At 38.6% G+C, this 25,188-nt stretch overlaps 1 protein-coding gene across 1 annotated transcript in view; it reads left to right on the top strand.

The window, feature by feature from the left end:
• Window positions 1-21,882, top strand: part of MORC1 (MORC family CW-type zinc finger 1) — a gene marked incomplete at its 5' end in the record, with an annotated part of 179,692 nt that extends 157,810 nt beyond the window's left edge. The window contains 5 exon segments of the mRNA XM_089909893.1: window positions 473-619; window positions 8,535-8,622; window positions 10,068-10,121; window positions 17,731-17,925; window positions 20,969-21,882. Coding sequence (XP_089766019.1) covers window positions 473-619; window positions 8,535-8,622; window positions 10,068-10,121; window positions 17,731-17,925; window positions 20,969-21,061 — 577 coding nt within the window.
• Between the last annotated feature and the right edge of the window lie 3,306 nt (window positions 21,883-25,188).

Below are 25,188 nucleotides of genomic sequence, written 5' to 3'. Positions count from 1 at the left end.
CCTACCTTGTTTCTCCCCCAGGATCATTACACTTCACCTGGAACGCTCTCCTTCCACCAGATCTTGACTGCATATTTCTGTCAGCTGACTTTGCTTTATTTCTGGACCTACCTTCTGTACCTACCTTCCCCCAGGCTAAAGTAGAACTTGGGTTTAAAAGCCTCTTTCAGCAAATAAGAGACAAATGGTATATGACTACTGTTATTAAGAATAAATTACTGCCAATTCTATTTAATTGGGGCTACCCAAAAACCTTGAAACAAGATTTGTCAGGAATAAATAGTAATTCTTACACCTGAGAATTGATTTTATATAACTACATAAATGACAGTTTTCAGCATTACATCTATGTCCTAGCTTTCATTTTTTGCGTATTAATACCTCATTTGTTGTGTATTAATATTTCTGAATTTATTAGTATCTAATGTGATTTCTACTTAGAAACTATAAACCTTGGCTTGTTTTTGCCCAGTAGGCCAGTGGAAGATTTAAATTCAAGTTCTGGATACGAAGCCAGCGTGTCTGTGAGGGGTGGTTGTAAAGTTGCTTCTTCACTGACAACATCTTCTCAAAGCACATCTGTCAAGGAAACAGTAAGAAAACTGACATCTAATTTAAGGTAAAGATACTTACTAGCATATTTCTACATATGCTTTGTTGAATTTTCTAAGCAGTGACAATTCCTGATATTCTTTTCTCTGTTGGGTGGTGATATTATTGAGAAGATTCAATAGAATGACTTTATGACTTGTCTCCTAACTGCACTGATTTAGATATAACGTGGGTGACATGTCTTTTGAAAGAGAACTGTTGTCACTAACTGCCCTCTTGTTACATGGTCCAGCAATATGGTGGATGTTAATCCTCTCTCCAGTGTAATAAAGAACCAGGATTTGTAAGGATAGAAGACAGGACAGAAAGGGCTATTAAAAACAGACGAATGGTAGTGTATATATGTCCATGCCACTATCTCACTTCGTCCCAGCTTACCCTTCCCCCTCCCCATGTCCTTAAGTCCATTCTCTACGTCTGCGTCTTTATTCCTGTCCTGTCCCTAGGTTCTTCAGAACCATTTTTTTTTTTTAGATTCCATATATATGTGTTAGCATATGGTATTTTTTTTTCCCTTTCTGACTTACTGCACTCTGTATGACAGTGGGAAGCAGCCGCATAGCACAGGGAGATCAGCTCGGTGCTTTGTGTCCACCTAGAGGGGTGGGATAGGGAGGGTGGGAGGGAGACGCAAGAGGGAGGAGACATGGGGATATATGTATATGTATAGCTGATTCACTTTGTTATAAAGCAGAAACTAACAAGCCATTGTAAAGCAATGATGCTCCAATAAAGATGTTTAAAAAAAAAAACCAAAAACAAATAGGGGCCATTTATAATGAACGGGGAAAAAAAAAAAAAAGAATTCTTACTGAATTTCTTCCTTCCTTCCTTCTTCCCTCCCTCCCTTTCTTTCCATTCTTTCTCTTTTTTTTTTTTTTTTTTTTTTACTGCCTCACGAAGACCCTCATGACATTATGGCCTTCTAGAAAGTCTCTTTTTGTAGCTTTAGATACTGAACTTATTGAGAGAAACTGAGTTTTACTTTTTGGTTCAGTGTACAATCTTAACATTTGTGGGCATGGTTAATGAGGGATTTAAATGTCTGGATCTCAGTTCTCAAAGGATGGAGACAGGGATGGGGTAAAGTCCAAGGTTCACAGTTTTTCCAGGTAGGGACCAATGATAGGAGGGGGCTTTACAGTCAAGCCAAAGAAGTTAGTATACAGAAGAGTGCTCTCAAATAGGTGTCATATGAGCGGGTGGGGGACAGTAGCAGAAGCACCACTAAATTAGTACAGCCAATTGGTTTGGTTGGGCTTCACAAGCTTTGAGGGGCCTGGGTGAGGAAAGAGGCTTTCAGCAGAGAGAAATACAACATGCACTAGCTGGAATAGTATTTTCCCTTAGGATATTACTTTGACTTTCTGATCAGTGACTGACAAAATCTTCCTGAAGAAAGGAGTTGGCAAAGGATAGAAACAGGAAGGAAGAGAAAGTTAGAGGTGGGGCATATATATAGGGAGCTATGGCCCCTACGCAGGTCCAGGATAGGGCCTAGGTTCCTGTGTGTGACAGTAGACTGCAAACCACTGGAAGCCATGAATTCCATTCTGCAGTTGCCCTGGGCTTTATGGAAGTTTCTGTGTCTAGGGTTGCGGGGCTGTGCTTACATGGATGAGGGCCCCACCTACCATCCTTTAGGAACACACACCTAACATCCGTCCTGCCCTAGGAGAAAGGAGGACGCTCTTGTTATATTCAGGTGGATCCAACTTGGACTTTGCATCAGGACACATTTTCACTAATGACACTAGGGATCCAGAGACAAGTCACTGATCAAGGAGTGAAGCCAGAGTGCTGCATTCCTGAACAGTAAGTTCTGACTACCAGATCTGCACAGTGTCTGGGTTGGCAAGCTTGCACGAGCCTGGGAACGGGACAGAAGCAAGCCAGACCTCAGAGTTGTACAAATATTATGAGGTTGAAAAGGCCGTTCATCCAGTGATCTGGATGGATGTCAGTCTCATACTGCCATGGCCTACAGTATAGTCCCTAGAAAATGGGATTCTCCAACCATCTTCTTGCCTTCTATCAGTGTTAGTCCGGACGTAGTATGTAAGATCCTCATCCTTGATGTTGGGTAGCCTTAAATTTGAATCCTGGTTTCTTACTCACTAGTTCTGAGATTCAGGCATGTCAATTGGTCCCTAAGACATGGTAGTATGGAAAAAATTATATATCAATATGCCTGTGTATATCTGAATAAATGTGTGCATATTATTAAAAAATGTATGCATATGACATGTCAATGATTGGGACATTGCTTCAAGTGAACCAGGCCTTCTTGATGATAATAATAGCCACTATTTATGAGTCATTATTATATTTTACACAGTCACCTAAGTGCTTTGTATACATTAGCTCCTTAGACAAACTTACAAGGCTGGTATTATTTTTAATTTTTTTTTTTTAAATGCTAAACTGAAAAAGAGAAACTGAGTAACACTCAAAATCACAAAGACAATTACACAGCTACTAAGGACAGGGCTCCCTGATTTGGAAGCTCTTGCTTTTAATCACGGTGTATATATATACGCACACATACATATGTACATACTTACATATATACACACACACTTTTTGTAATATTCACTACATATACACACACACAGACACCCACACACGCTTTGCTACCCTCTGCACTATGAGCCTGGAGAGATTTGCCTGGTTGTGTTGCAGCAGAGTTTGGATGTACAACTGTGCATTATCATTTTCTTTATTTTTTCTTGGCTAATTTTTGTTCTGCCTCGAAGTGTATCATCATTATTAATTTTCATGAGTTACATGTGATCAAAAAGGAGATAATCTGATTGAGTGTACTAAGGCTTTAAGGTGCATCCACCTCTATAATTAGGCATCAATAGAAAATTTAAATTTCCCAGAAACCATCTCCCTAATGAACATGTAGAATCTTTAGTATTTGAAATCATCATACTGTTATCAACTGAACACTCTGAAAGCCAAATGAATTAATAAATAAGCTCCTTTCTGTACCAGCTTGAATTTTTTTGTGATGATTGTTTTATAAAAATATTCAGTGGGAAAAGAATTGTACACAACACAAGGCTTTAACTGGAACAAAAGGAGCTCCTCATTTACCAATTTTCTCTTTTGCCTTTGGCAGCATGTCATAAGTTTTCTCACATTTCACCAGTGAAAACAGATTTCTTGTCTTCTTTATGTTTTCTTCCCTGTACTGCACTATTCTATTGTCTGGTCCACATATTAGTCCTTGTGTTTACTAGACTTTAAATTCCTCCAGGCATGAAGATTGTGGCTGGCCATGTACAGTGTGGAGGGGACCATGTTCTTTACACTCACGATTGTTCACCAGACTTGCCTTGCTTGTCACAGATAAGAGAGCAGTCAGGCCCTTTGAAGTGTGTGGAGTGTTCCCTCCACTTGGTTCACTTTGAAGATGACATCATCCTTATCCCTTCCTACACTGCTAAATGGGCCTCTTCTATTAGTTTCATGTTATAAATTAATAAAAAATAGTCATTCTTATTATCCTTTTTTATCACCCGATTATGCTCAGTTTAACATTTTCCTATCTTGCATTATGTTTTGTTTTATGTGTATTAATTTATTTAATCCCCAAATGTAGTAACTCCTTTGAAAACAGATTGAATTTTCCACAGTGTCCAATGTTTATTAGTAGATTTTCAAAAATAATTTTAGTTAAATTGAAAGGGATTAATGTAAAAAGCAGTGAATAGTACTACTGGATGTTAAAGTATTTTCAAATAATGGGGTACAACTGAGTTGTGTGAATAAATCAGAGGTAAATAAGGTAAACTGAGATCCAGATTGTTAAATTTTACCAAATGGTCCTAAATATTGAAGCAGTATCAAATCTCAAATCACTTTCAACAACAACAACAACAATAATAATAATTTTTTAAATGTACTTACTATGTGCCAGGCACTGTCCTAAGGGCTCTGCATATGTTAACTCACTTAAACCTTACAACAACCCTATAAATAGATACTTTTATTATCCCCATTTTACAGATGAGAAAATTGAGGTATGCAGAGGTTAAGTAATTTGCCCAGCATTACATAACTCTTAAGTGGTAGAGCTGGGATTTGAATATTGGCAGTCTGGTCTCATAGTCCTTACTCACAAATGCTAACCTATAATGCCTTGTTTTAGTTTATCGTTGTATATGTAAACTCGATATAAGTCAGGCTTCATTTATTTCACCTCTACAAAAGTGCAAACATGCTTCATGTTATCTTAACTTTTAAAAATACCAAAAATAAATTTTAAAAAGAAAGTCACTTTTTACAGGTTGCTGCCAGTTACTGAAGCAAAAGAAAAGACCACAAAAAAAAAAAAAAAAAGAAAATTAGCAATTGAGGTCTATCAAAAACCAGGACCTGACTCCTGGTTTTAGAAAGTGGAGCCATGCCATTTCCATAGCCTTTCACTGGGTTGAAGGAGAGAGTTTCGCTCTACCTCAGGTAGGAGGCTTGCTCTTCTCCTTAGCCAAGACCAAGCTTATTATTAACTAGTTTACTCTTTAAAAAGCACAGCAGGATAACCAGGAACCTCTGTGTATCTCTGCTCATGTCTAGAAAGAGCAGAGTTATATTAACGCAAGAAAGATTTTTCTTAAGGAAAAATTACCCTGTTGAGAAAGGATATGACCACAGAATGAAAAGGAAATGGCCCTTAGCTGGAGCTTTTCAAAGCTTGGTCGTCATATATGGAGACAGAGCTGATTTAGTGTTGTAGCTCAGCTAGTTGAACTCTATAAAAATTTCCAACTCAAACTTGTAGATATGGATATGGTTTCTGTAGGAATTCAACTGAAATGGGCATTATAGCCAAGAACCTATTATAGTCCTGGGTGCAAACAATAGCTCTGGAAGATCTTCAGGTTACTTATTTCTTGAATCCCCAAGAAGAGAGATAATGTTAATAAAGACAAATTCCTGATTTTATTAGCAAGTTTGGAGGTGGAACTATGAATAAAAGCTCCAAGGGAAGAAGGGGTGTTCTTGGTAAGAAAAGACTCCCCTTGAATGGTAGCACTTGGTTCTTGAGTCCCTCCAAAATACACAGTATATATTTCGATACTCCAGACACCAGGTTATTCCTGTAGTTCTGTGCTGAGCACATCGTTGAAGGACCTTTTGTGAATTAGAGGATCACTGTTTCTGTCTTAAAGGAAACCTGAAGTTTGAGGGTGGAGAGAAGTTTGATTATATATACCCTCCTCAGGAACAAAAGAAGGTGTCATTGAAGAATTGCATCGAAGAAAGGGACTCAAGACAATAAATGAAGGAATTTTTAAAGAGTTCTTAAGCATCTACATTCAGCCCCCACATTTATGATTTTTGGTAGCTTACAGTTTTTAAGAGGATCTAACAGTTTTCCTGGATTAATTTTTCAGGAAAAGGAAAATGCAGAGGTCTGTGCGTTTGTGCTTAGAGACTACAGGAGCAGGATAATTTGTCTTCCTCTCCAGTCAGTCTCGTGGGACAGAATCCCCAAGGGAAGAGCCATTTAGCAGAAGTGAGATGGAGGAGAGAGTACAAAGATGGATACTAAGGTCTTGGAGGGAGAGGGGCAAAGGAGAGTACAGGTGGGTGTGGACATGAGGATCCTTAACAATTAGGGAACCGGAGACGTTCAAAATAGGAATAAGTCCTCAATCAAAGAGCTTCCATAAAGATGACATGAAGTTTTGTATATGAAGCCTATAGCAACACTTAGCACATTTCCAGCACTTTATAAAGAATGGATGAATTTGACCAGGGTGCTCAATACCGTCAGAAAATACTCAGTTCCCCAACATATAGTGCAGTTGGCCTGGCATTCTTTCTTCACAGGCTGTACCCGCCTGCCCCGCACAGCTAGCTGACTCCTACCCTTCCTTTGGGGCTTCCCAAATACGAATTTGGGCCCCTCCTCTAGGTAGCCATGGTGCTGCATTCCCATTCTAGCTTCTGTCACTGGAATAGTTTGCTTCCTTGTCTGCGTTCCCTACTAGGCTGAATTCAGTGTAATAAGAATGTATTGGGTTCCTAGCATGGGGCACGATGCCAGGCTCTGGAAGGTGCACTAGATAAAGGCTTTGTTTTAGTAGCATTCAGGGAATGTCTGTGGAATTAATGAGCTTGAGGATATTGAGAAAATACAACATGATGAGCCACTTGTGACAAGTGATTCCAATAAAACCTTTACATAAAGTGTTTCACTTTAAAATAATCTCTCCTTCTCTCTGTGTGCCTTTGTCTCTTTACCTGTCTTTAGAAATAATAGTACACACGTGTGAGACATTATTCAGACTATAATGGTGTTTCATGTAAATTTTGATGTAGAGATTTCACAGACTGAGAATAATCCAGAACTGATTCAGAACTTTGTCTCTCCCCAACCTGCCCCTTCACCCTTTCCCACTCCCCACCAAATGCCACCACCTCCGAATATTTGTTTTTCTAGAAATACTTCCTTGGAAGATTGCTGATTAGCTCTAAATCTAAACCCCACAGAATTTATACCCACCATGAAAAGGACCAATACTCAGGACCAGTTCAGGGGTTTCAACCCTGTATTGGAGGAAGGGAGGCTGGATTTAGGGGAGGAAAGAGGTGGTTTGTATTTAAAAATACCTCTCACCACTTCTTCTCCACGAAACCTACCGTAAACTTGACCACAGGCTTCCTTTCCCAGGGACTCCACTTGAAGCTTTTCTTTCTATGCCATCTGATTTCTGCTCAGCTCAAATACCCAGAAGCCCTTTCTCATCCTGCCTCTTCCCTACTCATCTCCTTACCAGCCAGGCAAATAATTCTGAGGACTGTGTGTGTGTGTGTGTGTGTGTGTGTGTGTGTGTGTTACATTTGATGTTGTGAAATGCTGAGGATTTTTAACTTTTTGGATTGAATCTCCTTAAAATTACAAATGAATATTGCCACAAATAATATAATTAAAATACTAGGAATGTAAATTATATAAGAAATAGCTGTCTTATCCTTTGTGTGCCATGTTATTTTATAATTGAAAAATTTTGTAAGTCCCTTGGGTAATATACATGAAGTTCTTGGAACACTTCAACATAAAACACTCTATATACTTTTAAGATGTGGTAACTGTAAATTTCTAGATTTCATATTCTCCCAGGAGTGAAATGTATGTCATCTAGGGGATTAATCCTAGAAAAGCCATCACACTAGAAGGGTGGGGTGCTCCTGCCTTTTGACAAAAGGAAGCACCTGTCAGAACAATGACCATGGCTGTCTGGAAAGAGCAGGGTCCATGTATGATTTCTAGGGGTAGTCCCGGAGGCCCCGATGAAAGAATTACTCCGAAGAGTTAAGTTCTTTGGTTTTCTTAGGGAAAAAGTCAGTAAGCCTGTAGTCAGCCTCTTTTCCTCTGGGAATTTTGCAATGCTGACTTAGCTCTCTGCCAAGGAGAAATTCAGGTAGGTGCAAGGCTTTCCTGGACTGCTTGGTTATGGATGGGCATTGTGAGCTCATGCTTGCTTGCTTTAATAAACGTTTTATTTGAAGATAAATGTAGATTCCTGTGCTGTTGTAAGAAATAATACAGAGATATCCCCTGTACCCTTTACCCAGTTTCTCCCAATGGTAACATTTTGCAAAACTATAGAACAATACGGAAATTAGGATATTGACATTGACACAGTCAAGATACAGAAGACCTCCATCACCACAAGGATTCTTCCTGTTGCCCTTTTATAGCCATGGCCTCCTCCCTCTCCCCAGTCTATGCCTTTTGAAGAACACTTTGATGCCACTTATAAAAACAAACTATTTGGCAGGCACAAATGTTCGTCTTTGCCAAGATATTTAACAAAACCCAGGAGATAGAGCCAGTTCGGACAGATGAGCGCTGCATCTCTTTTCCTGGTATATTCTCATCTCTGCTGTGCTTATATTCCTAGGGAGATTCTTCTGTATTTTTTCCCTGAGTATTGTCTACCATCAGAATTTGGCCACACGTCTCTGGAGGAACTTACAGCAAGTTTGGAGGCAAGCTGACTTTTTTTGAACTTTGAGGGAATGAGAGAACACCCTGAATTGAATCTTCAGTGAAGAAAAATGTAAAGGGTTACCAATGAGAGGACCTAGAATAGCTTAAGTGAATGAGGATGGGGATCTTGGTACTAAGTGGGTAACTCGGAATTAAAGCTGCATGGGAAACCAGCATGGCCAAGGTTTAAATAAACTCTGGGAAGATTGTACAGACTGAGAGTAGTCAGTCTCTGAGATGAAAAGAGACAGGATATAGTCCTTAACTTCTCTCCCTGCACCAAAAATAGTTCCTATCCCTTAGATACACTTCCTCAGCTACCTTTTATGAGGAACTGAGGTGAAGATTGGGTTAGAATCACTAAGACATCACAGGGAAAGATGAAGAAAATTGCATTTACCAAATCTCCTCTCAGAGGCAATACTATATATGATGGGAAGGAAAACTTTGATCAGCAGCTACCTGGGGTGCACAGGGTGAGCCTGGCACTGGCCCACAGTGGGCGGTCCCTGAGCTGCTGAGTCACAGCAGGCTGTGGGGAAGCTGAGTGAGGGGTGCAGGCCTCAGGCCGCCAGAGCTGCTCACGGGACTGGGAGAGCCCCGCCAGGTACAGGAGGGTGGGGGCCTTCTTCGCCACCCTCATGCTCGGTGTTGCTTGTGGAAGGGATGGATACACATGAAAAGCTATCAGTGAAAAGAGCACCACATGATTAAATTGCAGAGGTGCCATATGTCTTCATCTGATCCTGGATGAAGTCCTACATCATTGTTTCTGCTTCTTCACCATCTACTCTCACCTCATTCTTTCCCGTGGGGCTTCTGACTCAACAGCGTCACTGGGACTGTCTTGTCAAACCACCAGTGACCACTGTGCTGACAAGTGCAGTAGTCACTTATCTTACCTGACCTCTTCAACCCATCTGACCACTCTTTCTTTCTTGAAGCACTTTCTTTATGTGGCTTCCATGACAACACACTTCTCATTTTCCTGCTTCCCTCCCTCCCATCCTCTGCGCTGGCAGCTCCTTCTCTGTTTGGTTTCTAAATGTCGGTGTGTCTGAGGGCTTGTTCCTGGACCACTTTCTTCTCTCTATTAAATGTTGTTTCTAGGTGACCTCAGCTAGTCTCTGGCTTTAAATACTATCCCACATGCCAGTGACTCTCTATTTCTGTGGCGTCCCCATCCAAGATATCTAGACTCCAACGGCTTTATTATTTATCATTTACTTTTCCTTCACCTTGATTTTCTTTTTCATCTGAAAAATTTTAAAACCATGTTGTATAATATAATTAGACCCTGGCTTAAAAGACCCACAGCACCAATGTTGGCAAGTTCTAGGCTTTGATGCTTTTTTATGCTAGGTACTTGCATGTTATAACTCTACTGTAGACAGCTCATTCCCTAAAAGTTAATATCCTGTTCTGTTATCATTTATGAAAACAGCTGGAGCAATGCCCAGAGCAGACAAACAAGAAGCTGAAAATGTGTTTCAACCAGGTAAGCTTCCTTTCAACGTAATCATTTATATTCTAAATGATCCTGTATTCCAAAGGAGAAATAATATACATTTCCAAATGTTAGGTTTGAAAGGAAATCAAATTTGCATTTACTTATCAAGACTTAGATTAATCGGTAGCATATCAGATGCCACAAAGCAACATCTTTTTGAATTTTAAAGATGCAAATGTTTCCAAACCATAAAGGTTATGAAACACTTGGAGTAGGACTATATTTTGAACAGGAAACATGACATTCTGAGTCTTTAAGTAATAGGTTCACTGGATCCTCGAGACACTGTGCTAAATCAGAAATCTTTTGTACAAAAGTCTTTAATTATTTTGGACAATTTGATATCTCTCTGGGATTTTTAAATTCTATCAACAGTTTTTTTAAGTTTATGATTTTTCTATTTTAAAAGCAGCTATAAAATAATGCTAATAAAAGAAAGTAAAAGGAATTTTAAGAAATTCATCCATAGTCCCAAACCATTCCAAGATCACTGGTATTTTTTGGTGTGTTTCATTACAACCTTTCTCTCTCTCTGGGTAGATGGTTTTTTGTTTTTGTTGTTTGTTTGTGTTTTTTTACAGTTTTCTTATAATACTGTGTATCTAGTTCTTAAAGATTTCCTTGGTGGTGGCAGGGAAGAGTCCATAGTCTTTCAGTTCTACTAGAGAAATATCTCAAAAAATCATATGCCCTCAACTTCCTTAAATCACAGTCAAGGGAACTGAGACTCCAAGATGTGAACCTGGCCCAACTAACACAGGGCATTAGCATTGGAGCCAGTACAGCCACTGAGGTTCCCAGATACTTCATGGAGGCCACAACAGTCTAGGACTTTTCATGCCACCAGGATCAATATTGAGATGCTTAGGTCTCTGCTGACACTTCACCTGTGTTTGCTCAAACAGGTGCACCAGCTCTATCACTAGCACATATACTAGCATCTTCTTCCAAGTGCTTATGCTTACAGCCATCTTCTGGAAAACTCTCATAATAATATGCAAGACTGGGAGATGAATGATGCTCCCTGGAATTGTGCACAGCACAGCTGTAAGCACAGGCGCCGCCTCATCTCTTTTGTGGGGAATGGAATATATTTGAATACTCATGTTTTATAAATGAAATAGAATTGGGACATAAGCTCCCCAAAGCATATAACTAGGCAAACTTGAAATGAAAGTTAGAACCTAAACTAGATTTCTTCTTAGAAAGGCTGTGTCACAAAGTGTGTGGATTGTAGGGTGTGCCTAAATGTAATACCCCTGTTGATATATTTTCCTCTGATATTTCTGCCTGAGTGCCTACTGGCCTGTGATAAGCAACTGGAAATGAAGGAATATTGTGGTTCTTAATTTCTCATCATTGTTCAACTGAAAAGTGAATTTATTTTCTGAGTAGCATTTTGTTGAAAAAGCAGTAATTGAACATTTTCGGTGTGAAGACTTAGTTGTCATTTCCTAATTAGAGTAAAAGACAGCTTTTATCCAACATATTTTTGACCCTATTCTAGCACTATTATTATTATTATTTTACTAGTATTATTTTCATCAGCAAATCTAACACTGTGATTGATTAAGAGCCACTAGCTCCAGGCACTAAACTAGGCCTTTTATATATGTTACCTCATTTAATTCTCACAACTTTGGGATGTATAGGTGCCACTCTCTCCATGTTAGTAATGAGAAAATGGAGAACCAGAAAGATAACCTTCCAATGTCATGATGCAAGTAAGTAGTAGATTCAGGATTGGAACCCAGATTTGTGCCACTCCAAAGCTCTTTTCACTACCTCACTTTATTCCATCTCATTCTTATCCAGACTGTAATACTTCATCCTTATGATAAAGTTTGCAAGTATTACTTGCAGTAGGTATACTACAGCTTCTCAGCCTATTGGCATAAAAGAATTATTGTTTACTTACTAGAGACCTTGATATTACATGGTGAGATGTATATGGGGAGATGCTGACAGTAAAATACGGTGTGGGGAGGGCATGTGGTAGGCAGGTTGTTTACTGTCCCACCAGGAATTGTCCCAACTCTGTCTGTGGCAGCCAGCTTGACAAATCACCAGTAGGGTTCCTGGATCTCTTGACACATCCTTATCTTCTGGTTAGGGAACTCTGATTTAACTATTTACACTAAAAAACTTAGAAATTTGCTAAGAATTAGTTGATCATACATCTTAGCGTATCCAAGCTTATACATGTCCTTCATGTCTGATATTTTTTCAGTGTCTACACTCAGTAATGGAGCCAAGTTGTTGGGTCTTGGAGGCCAGACTGAATAAGTGTTTATTCAAGGTGTTAGCATAGATGATGAGTAGAATCCTCGTAATGTTCAGGGCAAGTGGGATTCAAAGAATCAAAGCAAGATAAACAGTCAAGAGACCATGAGTTCCTGTTGAAATGGAGATGTTGCAAGCAAAATACAGAACAATTGGAATCACGATTTTCTTCACATGAAACTGGTCTTAAGGACTTTATTAATGATTAGTGGCTTTAAGTGGATGGTTATAAAAACTATTGAAATCATTTATTGAAATCCATGTAGGGTTAACTCTATGCACCTTGCTTTAAGGTGTGTACCTTTAATAAAGGGAGGACCCTTTGTAAAGCACAGACTTTTTTGGTCACCTCGCCCTGGCCACATCAGCAGTGTCCATAACTATTAGAGTAGCAGATGAGTCATGACAGCATTGGTGGTCCTTTGCAACCCAACCTGAACCACCGTCTTTTATTCTTTCCTCTTGCAAGCCATCTGCTCCATCCAAAATGGAGTTGCTCCCACCTACTAGACTGGCCTGCCTCTGAGCGTTTCCCCGTGCTGTCCCCCCGAATACTCTTCTCCACTCTCCCAGTCCACGGTTGCCCTCTGGAAATCCTGCCCACCCTTTGTACAGCCTGATCAATGCTACCTTCTACATCAAGCCTACCTCGGTCTCTCCGTGTGAAATTAATCTTGACTTCTGTGTTCTGAGAGGACCTTAAAACTCTACTTTAGCATTAATTAAATTTTCTGCCTTGCATTACAGTAGTTTCCTGTATTTTATTTTCTCCCCAACTAGATTATCGAATCCTTGAAATTAGCAATCCTCTCATATCCTAGCAACATCAGTAAGTAGCTTTGAATGCATCTGGACTTTACTATTGTGCATTGACTCAAAGTTGATTGTTTCTGCTGTAGTGTCTCCCCACACAAACACATGCATATTCTTGTAAATAGGGTGCAAAATCTATAGATTTTGTAGTCCTGCCTTACTTTGTGCAAACTTATTAGGATTCTGGAGCTCCAGAGCTGCCAGAGCTCTGACTTTTTAAATTCAAGGCAGAAAATTAAAATCTCAGTTGAATATCCTTTCTTTCAAATCCTAATTCCATTCTGAATTAATGGGGTTTGGAAGAATTCCATTTTTGATCTGCCGCAAATACCTCTACAAGAGTGAGTTTAACCAGCAGAACTAAGCCTCTCATCCTGTTACAGTTCTATACTCACCTTAATTAAAATGTTAAAACAACCAGAAGTCCTTTTATATTGAGCTTTAAAAGTTGTCAAAAGTGTTACCTTTTATAGAAACCTCATTGAGATGTTAGCCTGAGAAAGGAAGAAGCATAAGTAAGGAAACTGGCTAAACTGGCCGCTAGTGCTTGAAGGAAATACAGTTTGCTGGTTACAAAATAGTGAACGTTGAGAGACTGAATATGATTTTGAATGTAGCATGCTGTATAAACATTCTTTTTTTCATTTTTGAATTTTATTTTATTTTCTTATACAGCAGGTTCTTATTAGTTATCTATTTTATACATATTAGTGTATACATGTCAATCCCAATCTCCCAGTTCATCCCACCAACACCACCAACACCCCCGCCGCTTTCCCCCCTTGGTGTCCATACGTTTGTTCTCTACATCTGTGTCTCAATTTCTGCCCTGCAAACTGGTGCATCTGTACTATTTTTCTAGGTTCCACAAATACGCGTTAATATACGATAATTGTTTTTCTCTTTCTGACTTACTTCACTCTGTATGACAGTCTCTGTATCCATCCACGTCTCTACAAATGATCCAATTTCATTCCTTTTTATGGCTGAGTAATATTCCATTGTATATATGTACCACATCTGCTTTATCCAGTCGTCTGTCGATGGGCATTTAGGTTGCTTCCATGACCCGGCTATTGAAAATAGTACTGCAATGAACAGTGGGGTGCATGTGTCTTTTTGGATTAGGGTTTTCTCTGGGTAGACGCCCAGTAGTGGGATTGATGGGTCATATGGTAGTTCTATTTTTAGTTTTTTAAGGAACGTCCATACTGTTCTCCATAATGGCTGTATCAATTTACATTCCCACCAACAGTGCAAGAGGGTTCCCTTTTCTCCACACCCTCTCCAGCATTTGTTGTTTGTAGATTTTCTGATGATGCCCATTCTAACTGGTGTGAGGTGATACCTCACTGTAGTTTTGATTTGCATTTCTCTAATGATTAGTGATGTTGAGCAGCTTTTCATGCGCTTCTTGGCCATCTGTATGTCTTCTTTGCAGGAATGTCTATTTAGGTCTTCTGCCCATTTTTGGATTGGGTTGTTTGTTTTTTTAATATTGAGCTGCATGAGCTGTTTATATATTTTGGAGATCAATCCTTTGTCCGTTGATTCGTTTGCAAATATTTTCTCCCATTCTAAGGGGTGTCTTTTTGTTTTGTTTATGGTTTCCTTTGCTGTGCAAAAGCTTTGAAGTTTCATTAGGTCCCATTTGTTTGTTTTTATTTCCATTACTCTAGGAGGTGGGTCAAAAAAGATTTTGCTGTGATTTATCTCAAAGAGTGTTCTTCCTATGTTTTCCTCTAAGAGTTTTATAGTGTCCGGTCTTACATTGAGGTCTCTAATCCATTTTGAGTTTATTTTTGTGTACGGCGTTAGGGAGTGTTCTAATTTCATTCCTTTACATGTAGCTGTCCGTTTTTCCCAGCACCACTTATTGAGGGATGTTATCAAAATGGTATCATACAGTAGGTGTCACTTTATGATTGGCTTTATTCACTCAACATAATGTCCTTCAGATCCATTAAGTGTATCAATCGTGTGTTTCTTTTTATTGCTGATGAGCAATACTGTTATTTTTCTAGGTAATATTGTTTTTCATATTTTATATTTTTAATTTTATTTGTTTTGGTTTGTTTTATTATTGTTGTTGCTTTTTACAAGAAAGTGTTTCCTGGCTATTGTTTAGGATGGCAAAAGCTATAAGATTCTAAATTTCTGAAAACTAAGAACTATAATTGGCTGCTGACATCTGAACTGTCCATGACTCTGTCCTCATTATTCCAGCTGTGTTGAATTATTTACCCTACCCTACCTTCAGGCCGTGGGAGAACTCACTTCCTGGGTTTGACAGAAGCCTCCACGGGAAGCACCTATGAAGCTTCTTGGAGGAGGTGGTTATTGCCTTAGTTTTAAGCCATCAACTTCTTGTAGGTTGAATTGAGCATGTTCAAAAAAGGATGCCCCTCCAAGATCTCAGAATGTAGCCTGCATTTCAAGGCAGGTTTGGCCCTCGTATTTGAAGTCCCTTTGCTGTGAATTCTGAACATCTGCTGTCCCAACTCTTCACTATTTAGTGCCATGTGGCAGGTGTTGGAAATAGAGAGGTGTACAAAACCAAAATTTTTTTTTACATTGAGGTTACATTCCCAAGGGAAAGACAGATAACAAACACTTAAATAAAACATAAATAAACATACAATGTGATGTGCCATAAAATAATTGTGCAAGGCCAGGGGATAGACAGTGATGGTGTGTTGGGGAAGGGGAGGCTATTTCAGATACAGAGAGCAAGGAATATCTGAGCCATGTTTTCATATTGGTTGAGACCAACAGTGAGCCTTGTGTATATCTGGAGCTGAATCTGCTGAACAAAGAGAGCAGCAAGGGCAAAGGGCCTGTGGCAGGAGGGAGCTTGATGTATACCTGGAAGGGCGAGGCCTAGAACTCAGGAAATGAGGTAAGAAGAGGCAGAGCCAGGTCAAGGATTTCAGAGTCTAATTCCTTGTGCCCTCACACAAACATCCAGGCAGTGTAAGTCTCAAAAGAAATCTAAGATTTCTTTACGTGGCAATCTACAGATTTCACAATTAAGTCTCACCTTTAATACAACATATGATATATATGTGTGAATGTATGTGTGTATATATATAAACGCACACATATATGGCCATTATTTACTACTGTGGAGTGGTATTTGGGTCCCTGCTCCCAAATATTCCTCTCACTTAATAGCACATGAATAGTATACATAATTGGAGGTAAATTAGTGATGTCAATCCAACTCAAATACCTTAAGTCAGGACTTTAATGCTCTTCTATTTAATGGAGACTCCACACCCACCTCTCAACTCTAATAATATCTGTGCCTTACTTGGGGCACAATACATTTTCTCCCATAAAGATACAATATTTGCATACTTGTATTATCTCATTCTGTAGACTAGAAGCTTCTTGAGGGCAAAGACTGAATCTTACATATCTCTGCATCACCCATAATAAAGTTCAGTGCCTCGAATTTAGGAAGTAGTTGGTGAACGTCTGTTAGACAGAATTCAGTATACTTAGGGGGTTTTGTTTGTTTGTTTAAAGAATTTTATAGAAGAAGGAGAAATGTGTGAGGTCAATGTGTGCTTAAAGGGGATGATGTGGCAGTGTTGGGGAAGGGCCTGCATGTATTAGTGAGTGTAGTGGAGGAGGGTGAAGGGGGACAGGGTGGACCCAGAAGACAAACGAGGCTACCTTACAATTTTCCTGGCAACCCAGCATATTAGAATACAGAAATCTTCTTATTGCTGAAACATTCAAATGTTTATCAAAACAGGATTTGCCCTGTACCTCTTTTCTCAGAATATCCCCCGGCCCTCTCAAAATGTTGATACAGGCAATTAATGTCATTTTGAAATTGAAGCATTTGGCCACTCCATTACTTCTTTCTATTCTGTGAGTGTCTCAGGCGCAACACAAGCTCTTGGAAAATAACCAAGACTCTTGAATTAGCAAAGGTTACATGCGTTAGTATATAACCGTACTCTTTACATCAGATTAGGGAACCCAAGGAGAGTGGCAGACTAGGAATTCCTCTTACTGTAGCTTCTGTGCTTTTCAGATGCTACAGACTTGAGTTATAAATCACACATTTAAAGCCCCAAGTGGCTGGACACTCTGTCGTCATCTATGAGTTACTGGTGCTGTGGCGAGTAGTCACAGGCACCTGTCCCCTTTGTGCCTTGAAGACTATGGTAGCCCTGGTAGGAGAACAAATTCAAGCATTTCTAGGTTTCTTCTTTATTCCAAAGCAAGGGTTTCTGAGCTGACCTTGGCGTGCCTCTTTATACTGTAGTTACTGGACCATTGTGCTTCTTCTCTTCTTCTCTTCCTCTTCCATCAGATCGTTAGTTCCTTAAGGGATCAACATATCTTAAATGTAGACCACCCATAGTACATACGTACAGAGTTGACACGTGGTATATATGTGTAGGATTGGAATATGATATTCTGCTATTAGGGAGGAAAGTAATATTTTAAAAATATACTAAAACTGTTTTTAAAACATTCCCAGATCCATAATGTTTACCTGGTCCAATATGAAAAAAAACTAAAGGAAACCATGCAATCCATTATCTATGATGCAAACAGAAGAGGAGTGGTTAATGAAGTATCCCTGGGACAATGTGAAAAAAAAAGAAAAATCACTGAAGACAAACTGAATAATCTTCGTGTGAAACTGACAGTATTATTGCAGAAACTTCAGCTGGTAAGAAATGAAATTTTATTTGAGTAATAGGAACACACATTGTGTAGAGAGCGCTGGGCTAGCTTCCTCTCCCAATGTCGTCATCCACTTATGACTTTGGACGAGTCACTTAACCGAGCCCTAACTCTCTCTTAATGGATATTGAAATCACAAATAAATGAACTTGGAAAGTATAAATTAGAACACTGTTTTAAAGGCCTATTATATTTTCCCTTTAAAAAATCAGAAGCTTTGCTTGTGCTGTTGGTATAGTTCGATCATGCTGTCTCCTCAGTAGCATATTTCCAGTAGGAAATCTTTTTCTAATTTTTTCAGACAACAAAATATTTTAAGTTTTATCCTAATACAGAGGTTAAAAAAACAGACTCTTCTAATCTTAGAGGAAAAGATCATGTAACTATGAATTACTGTTCTTCTTGTTTATTTATATATTTGAATGCATAAAGAATTGGGCTTCTATGATAGATTGAGCCAGTGAGGAAATACCCATCTTCTACTATAGCATATACAAATGCTGGGGAGAAAACATCAAAAATTAAAGTATATATATCCAATGTTGAAAAGTCTTTCTGTAGATGCTAGAAATAAATTGAGAAATCAACAGTGAGCCCAGGAACTATGACTGTGTTTCTCAGCTTTCCTTGGGGTATAAACGAAGGTTGTTCAGTGGGACTCCTAGGAAAGCTCCCTAAGAGGGGGTCAGAGAGCTCTCTGGGGGCCCGCAAGGGCAGGTCTGTGTCTGGAGCAACTTGGCATCATACACTCAGCACCCAGCACTTTGTGTTGCTTCCCCAGCACTGGTGATGGACACCTGGGCACTCTCTGGGCTGCCTCAAGACTAGCCTTTGGCTCAGTTTATTGTCATGGTAAACTGGAAGCTCCTTAGATATCATCTAGCCTGCTTTAAAAAAGTATATGGAAATAGGGTCTGACGGGGAGAAAATTGTCTCAGGACCCAGACAAAACTCAGACATAGGCCCTGACTCTGGAACAGGAGACAGGTCCTTCCTGGGCCATGCAGGGAGAGAGGGCAGGAGCTGTCTCCCAGAGAAACCTGCCTGGAGGCCTGGAGGACGGCTTTGCCCAGGAAGGGGGTCGCGGAGAGACAGACAGGAAACTTGCTGAGCATCAGTATTGAACATGATGAGCATGGACTTTGAAGCCGACTGTCTGGTTTTCAGTCAGTGTGAGAGTTCATTGCTCTTTCAAAAACTACACCTCTTTGGATTTGCTGGGATTTCTCTTATATAAAATACAAAATAAAAACACAGAGAGTATTTTTGATTAAGTATATAGCCAAAAGAGACGATCCCTCTCTTCTTGGGTGGTCTAGGCAACAGTTAAAATGTTTCATTATTAAAATAAAAAGGATGATTAAAGCTAACGATTTTCACATAATGGTAATCATATTTGTCCTTCTGTCAACAGTACTACCTAAGCCAATTTGTGAGAGTGGGATTTGAGTGGAGCTCCTTTGGGTTCTTGTGGCTACAGAGGGTGGTGAATGTTTTTGCATGTGAAAGGTCTGGTGGAGCCTCACACATGGTAGGGTTTCAGTGATGACTGTTGTTTCACTAACAAGAACAACTAGAGAGACCAAAGAAGTTCTTTATCATAGTAATGGAATACCACTGTCTATCAAGAAAGTTCATAAAAATTATTTGGTTCTCACAATAGCAAATCTGTTCAGCTAGGAAAAACAAAATGAAAGAATAGTAGTTTACTCTTCCTTCTGTGTCAAACCCCTGGGTTCCCTCACAGTAGCCAGAGTAATTATACTAACTTAATTTGTTTTATTCACAAACTTTAGTAAAGAGGTGAAGGGCTTTAGCCCACAGAATGTGAAATGTTTTATCCAGTGTCATTGGAGAGGTACTCAAAAGGCTCCTGCCCAGATATGTTTACTCTCATCCCCCACTTGAAATTTACATTTTCAGTGCCTTTAATTGCACCAGCAGCTACCATGGAGTAGAGCAGACACATGAGATGCGGTGGACCTGGAACAGACGGTTGGGGCAGCACATGAAGAACCTGGGAACAGGATCAACCTGGAGTCCTAGCAGGAAGTCTAGTCTGCAGGGTAGAAAGCAGGAGCCAAAGGATTAGACCAGACTGAACAGGCTGAGAGCTGTCGGTGTCAGAAAGGATCACACAGGGCATTCCTCAGGGTCAGTGAATATTTGGAAATCCTAGTGAATATCAGTATCATGGAAACCCAAACAGCGTCCTAAAGTTACAAAGCTGGGACTCAGTACAATTCAGGCTTGTTAGAAGACTGAGCAAATCTAGGGCAAAGGGAGCAAAGCAAAAACACATTTAATGGGACCAGATGAGGGATGGAGAAACTATGATAGTGCCAGACACTTATTGGAAACAATAGTAACATTGGGATTATTTCTGAAAGGTCCTTCCTAAAAATTCTCCTGTCCATCAGCGCAGTTGGAGAATGAGTTGATCCCATGGTTGGGCCTGAGGGAGTGAGACTTAGGTCAGTAAAGAGGGAGCATTTGTCCAGCTGTTCATGGAGAGGAGAGCTTGAGATTACCCCAATAGAGAACTGAGGGAAAGAGAAAAGGGGACAGATCAGGGCAGCAAGCCAAAGGTTGTGGGAAAAGATGCTGCAGAGGAAAAAGGAGAAACAGAGAAGTCAGAATTTGCCTACCCATCTGTTTTGCCTCTAAGGCTAAAAATTCATGAGAGCCTATAACAGAAAAATGAGATGAGGGCGGGGGCTTTAGGAATATGACAAGTAATTATATAGAAGGGGAAAAAAAAAACCCAAAAAGCACAGTTGAACTAATTTCCACTAAAGAAGAAGAAGAAGAAGAAGAAAAAAAAAAAAAGATTCAAGTTCCTAACCACTTGTGAGCATAAAATGGGATTAAATGCAAAAACATTTCAAAAGGTTAAAAGCATTATTCGAATGCAAGCTGGGTTTTGTTGCTACATGAATCATAGGGAAGACTGGTCCAAGGCCACCCAGATTACAGGAATAAACCCTGTAGCTTCTTCCCCTCCTATGATTGTTGCTTCTCTTTTCCAGGGCGGTCCAGCAGGAGACCTGGAGCAAATTGACAGTTATTTAGAAGCTCTGCTTAAAGAAGATAATCTCCTTTTTCAGAAGACTTTTAAATAAAATGACTGCAGGTACAGGACATAGTCTCCTTTCAGAAAAAAAGGAAAGTACTTCTCAAAATTAAAAGAAAAGACATTCCATTTTTTAAAATGCTAATAAGAAAAAAAGAAGATCCTGTAAAAATATCTCCTCTGCACTTGTTATTGTAAAGTTCATCTTGTTTAACAGTAAGAAAATTTTATGTTTTAGAAATGGAGACTGGTTTACAATTTGTATGTTTCCCAGTTCTATTCCCTAACTCTTCCTGTTCTTTCAGAAACCATTTCTAGAGTTCTCTAGTTCCCGTGAGCTGCTAAGAAAGATGGAAATGTCATTTAGGCTTAAATTTTGTTTTCACTAAAAAGATTGTAAAAACTGGAAAACAGTGGTTTTTAAGAGCCAAAGAACTACAGAATCACCTCCTTTTGAAACTTGAGTTGAAAAAGAAAGACATTATACCCCTTCTCCACTACAGCCAGTACTCAGTAAAGCAGATAATATACATCCCAAAAGAACTTTGAGATATATTTTATATGTTAATTTTATTATTGAGTTATAGTAAAAGAACCAATCTTCTAAGCATAATATGAATACATATTACATATATGTAAGAATTGTGTTTTACATTTTCCTTGACGACTGTTTGTTTTATTTGTTTAGAAATGTCTGCAACTTTGGACAAAAGCAATAAAACATTTAATGTTTGTGTAATTGTATAATTTTAATTTTTATGTACATGCACATAGTACAAAATTCAGAACATGTGAAATGGAATACAGTACAGTGAAAAGTCTTCATCCCGTTCTTGTCTTTAGTTACTTAATTACTCTTCTCAGGAGGCATGGTTTTACTAGTTACTTATGAATTCATCCAAAATCAGTCAATGTATATAAAACCATATAAATCATTATGTGGATATAAATATGGGTGTAATAGCATCCAGAATATGCTTTTGTTTTTTTCCATTTAATATATCTTCAAGATCATTCCATATCAGGATCAGTATATGTAGCGCTGTCTCATTGTCTTTAAACTGCTCTTTATTGTTCGATTCTGTAGGTATACCAAAATTTATTTTAGGTAAATATCCATCTTATGATGGACATGTACATTTTTCTTTTTTTTTCTCTTTTATAAGGCTTTTGCTTTTCTTTCTTTTTTAAAAATCTTATTTTATTAAGGTATAGTTGATTTACAGTGTTTTGTTAGTTTCTGGTGTACAGCAAAGTAATTCAGCTATACATATATATAATAGTTTGCATTTGCTAATCCCAAACTCCCGATTCATCCCTCCCTCTCCCCCCCTCCCTCTTGGCAACCATAAGTCTGTTGTCTATGTCTGTGAGTCTGTTTCTGTTTCATAGGTAAGTTCATTTGTGTCATATTTTAGATTCTACGTATAAGTGATATTATATGGTACTTCTCTTCCTCTTTCTCACTTACTTTGCTTAGTATGATAATCTCTGAGTCCATCCATGTTGCTGCAAATGGCATTATTTCACTCCTTTTTATGGCTGAATAATATTCCCTTGTGTATATATGTACCACATCTTCTTTATCCATTCATCTGTTGATGGACACTTAGGTTGTTTCCACGTCTTGGCTATTGTAAATAATGCTGCTATGAACATTGGGGTGCATATATCTTTTTGAATTATAGTTTTGTCTGGGTATATGTCCAGGAGTGGGATTGTTGGATCATATGGCAATTCAATTTTTAGTTTTTTGAGGAATCTCCATTCTGTTTTCCATAGTGGCTGCACCAATTTACATTCCCACCAACAATAGGAGGGTTCCCTTTTCTCCACACCCTCTCTAGCATTTGTTATTTGTAGACTTTTTAATGACGGCTGTTCTGACTGGTGTGAGGTGGTACCTCAGTGTAGTTTTGATTTGCATTTCTCTAATGATTAGTGACGTTGAGCATCTTTTCATGTGCATATTGGCCATATGTATTTCTTCTTTGGAGAAATGTCTATTTAGGTCTTCTGCCCATTTTTTGATTGGATTGTTTGATTTTTTTGTTATTGAGTTGTATGAGCTGTTTATATATTTTGGAAATTAAGCCCTCATTGGTCACATCATTTGCAAATAATTTCTCCCAGTCCATAGGTTTTCTTTTCATTTTGTTTATGGTTTCCTTTGCTGTGCAAAAGCTTTTAAGTATGATTAGGTCCCATTTGTTTATTTTTGCTTTATTTCTGTTGCCTTGGGAGACTGACCTAAGAAAACATTGGTATGATTTATGTCAGAGAATGTTTTGCCTGTGTTCTCTTCTAGGAGTTTTGTTGTATCATGTCTTATATTTAAGTCTTTAAGCCATTTTGAATTTATTTTTCTGTATGATGTGAGGGTATGTTCTAACTGAATTGATTGACATGCAGCTGTCCAGCTTTTCCAACACCACTTGCTGAAGAGACTGTCTTTTCTCCATTGTATATTCTTGTCTCCTTTGTCAAAGATTAATTGACTGTAGGTGTTTGGGTTTATTTCTGGGCTCTCTATTCTGTTCTGTTGATCCATATGTCTGTTTTTGTGCAAATACCATGCTGTTGTGATTACTGTAGCTTTGTAGTATCGTCTGAAGTCTGGGAGGGTTATGCCTCCTGCTTTGTTCTTTTTCCTCAGGATTTCTTGGCCAATTCTGGGACTTTTATGGTTCCACATAAACTGTAGGATTATTCTAGTTCTGTGAAAAATGTGATGGGTAATTTGATAGGGATCACATTAAGTCTGTAGATTGCTTTGGGTGGTGCGGCCATTTTAACAATGTTAATTCTTCCAATCCAAGTGCATGGAATATCTTTCCATTTCTTTGAATCATCTTCAGTTTCCTTTATTAATGTTTTAGAGTTCTCAGCATATAAGTCTTTCACCTCCTTGGTCAGGATTATTCCTAAATAATTGTTTTTTGATGCAATTTTAAAACGGATTGTTCTTTTACATTCCCTTTCGGATATTTCATTGTTAGTGCTCATTTTTTTTTTCATGTTTACATGTTCTCATCCTTTTGGATTTACATGCACACAACAGTGAACATTCTTCTAAATATGTTCATTTCACATATATGCAATTATACTTGTTAAATAAACTTCAGAAGATGCATTGCTGGGTCAAAGGGTACATACAGATATTATTAATAGATATTGCCTAATAACACTTCATAAAAATTGTACTAATAAATACCCTCCAGCAATATATTAATGTCTGTTTCTCACACCTTCACCTATCCCGTGAATTATCAAGCATTCTTATGTCATTGATCAAATAGGTGAAAAGTGGTATATACTTGTAGCTTTAATGTACATTTCTTATGAGTAGGACTGAGCACCTTTTCATGTTTAAAATTCATTTGAGGGCTTCCCTGGTAGCGCAGTGGTTGATAGTCCGCCTGCCAATGCAGGGGACACGGGTTTGTGCCCCAGTCCAGGAGGGTCCCACATGCCGCGGAGCGGCTGGGGCCATGAGCCATGGCCACTGAGCCTGCGCGTCCGGAGCCTGTACTCCACAACAGGAGAGGCCACAACAGTAAGTGGCCTGCGTACTGCAAAAAAAAAAAAAAAAATTCATTTGAATTTTCAAATTTGGCCTTTGTTCATTTTTCAACTTGGTTATATTTTCCTACTAATTTATAGGAACTATTTTCATATTAGGGAAATTATCTTCTTTATATGATTTGTGTCACAAATGTTTTCTCATAATTTTTCATTTTTTAATGTTTTTATTATGTTTTGAGCCATGTGAGATTTTCAAAAATGTTTGCTTTAATTTCCTTTCATTTATGGCTTCTGAGACTTTTAGTCATATTTAGAGAGTACTTTCCAATGCTAAAATTCTAAAGAAATTTTACACTGTTTTCTCTAATTATTTTGATAATCATATTGCTAAATCTTTGATTCATCTACAATTTATTTTGCTGTCAGGAGTAAGTTAGAGATCTGATGTTGTTGTGTGTGTGTGTTTCCACAATAATGTCCCAGAATTATCAGTTGAATAAACCTTTTCCCCAATGATCTGCAATACCACCTTATCGCAGGTTAAATTCCTATTTGTATTTGCACTGAGTTCTAAAACACAAAAAGATCTCTATTTTTTTCCATTGATTGTTTCATCTTTTCTCTTATTGAATCCATGTTGTTTTGGTAGGG

Source organism: Delphinapterus leucas, chromosome 4 (genome assembly GCF_059928025.1).
Source record: "Delphinapterus leucas isolate spDelLeu-1000000601 "Yukka" chromosome 4, BTC_Dleu_Yukka2, whole genome shotgun sequence".
NCBI classification, from domain to species: domain Eukaryota; kingdom Metazoa; phylum Chordata; class Mammalia; order Artiodactyla; family Monodontidae; genus Delphinapterus; species Delphinapterus leucas.
This window is presented reverse-complemented; position numbering and strand designations above follow the sequence as displayed.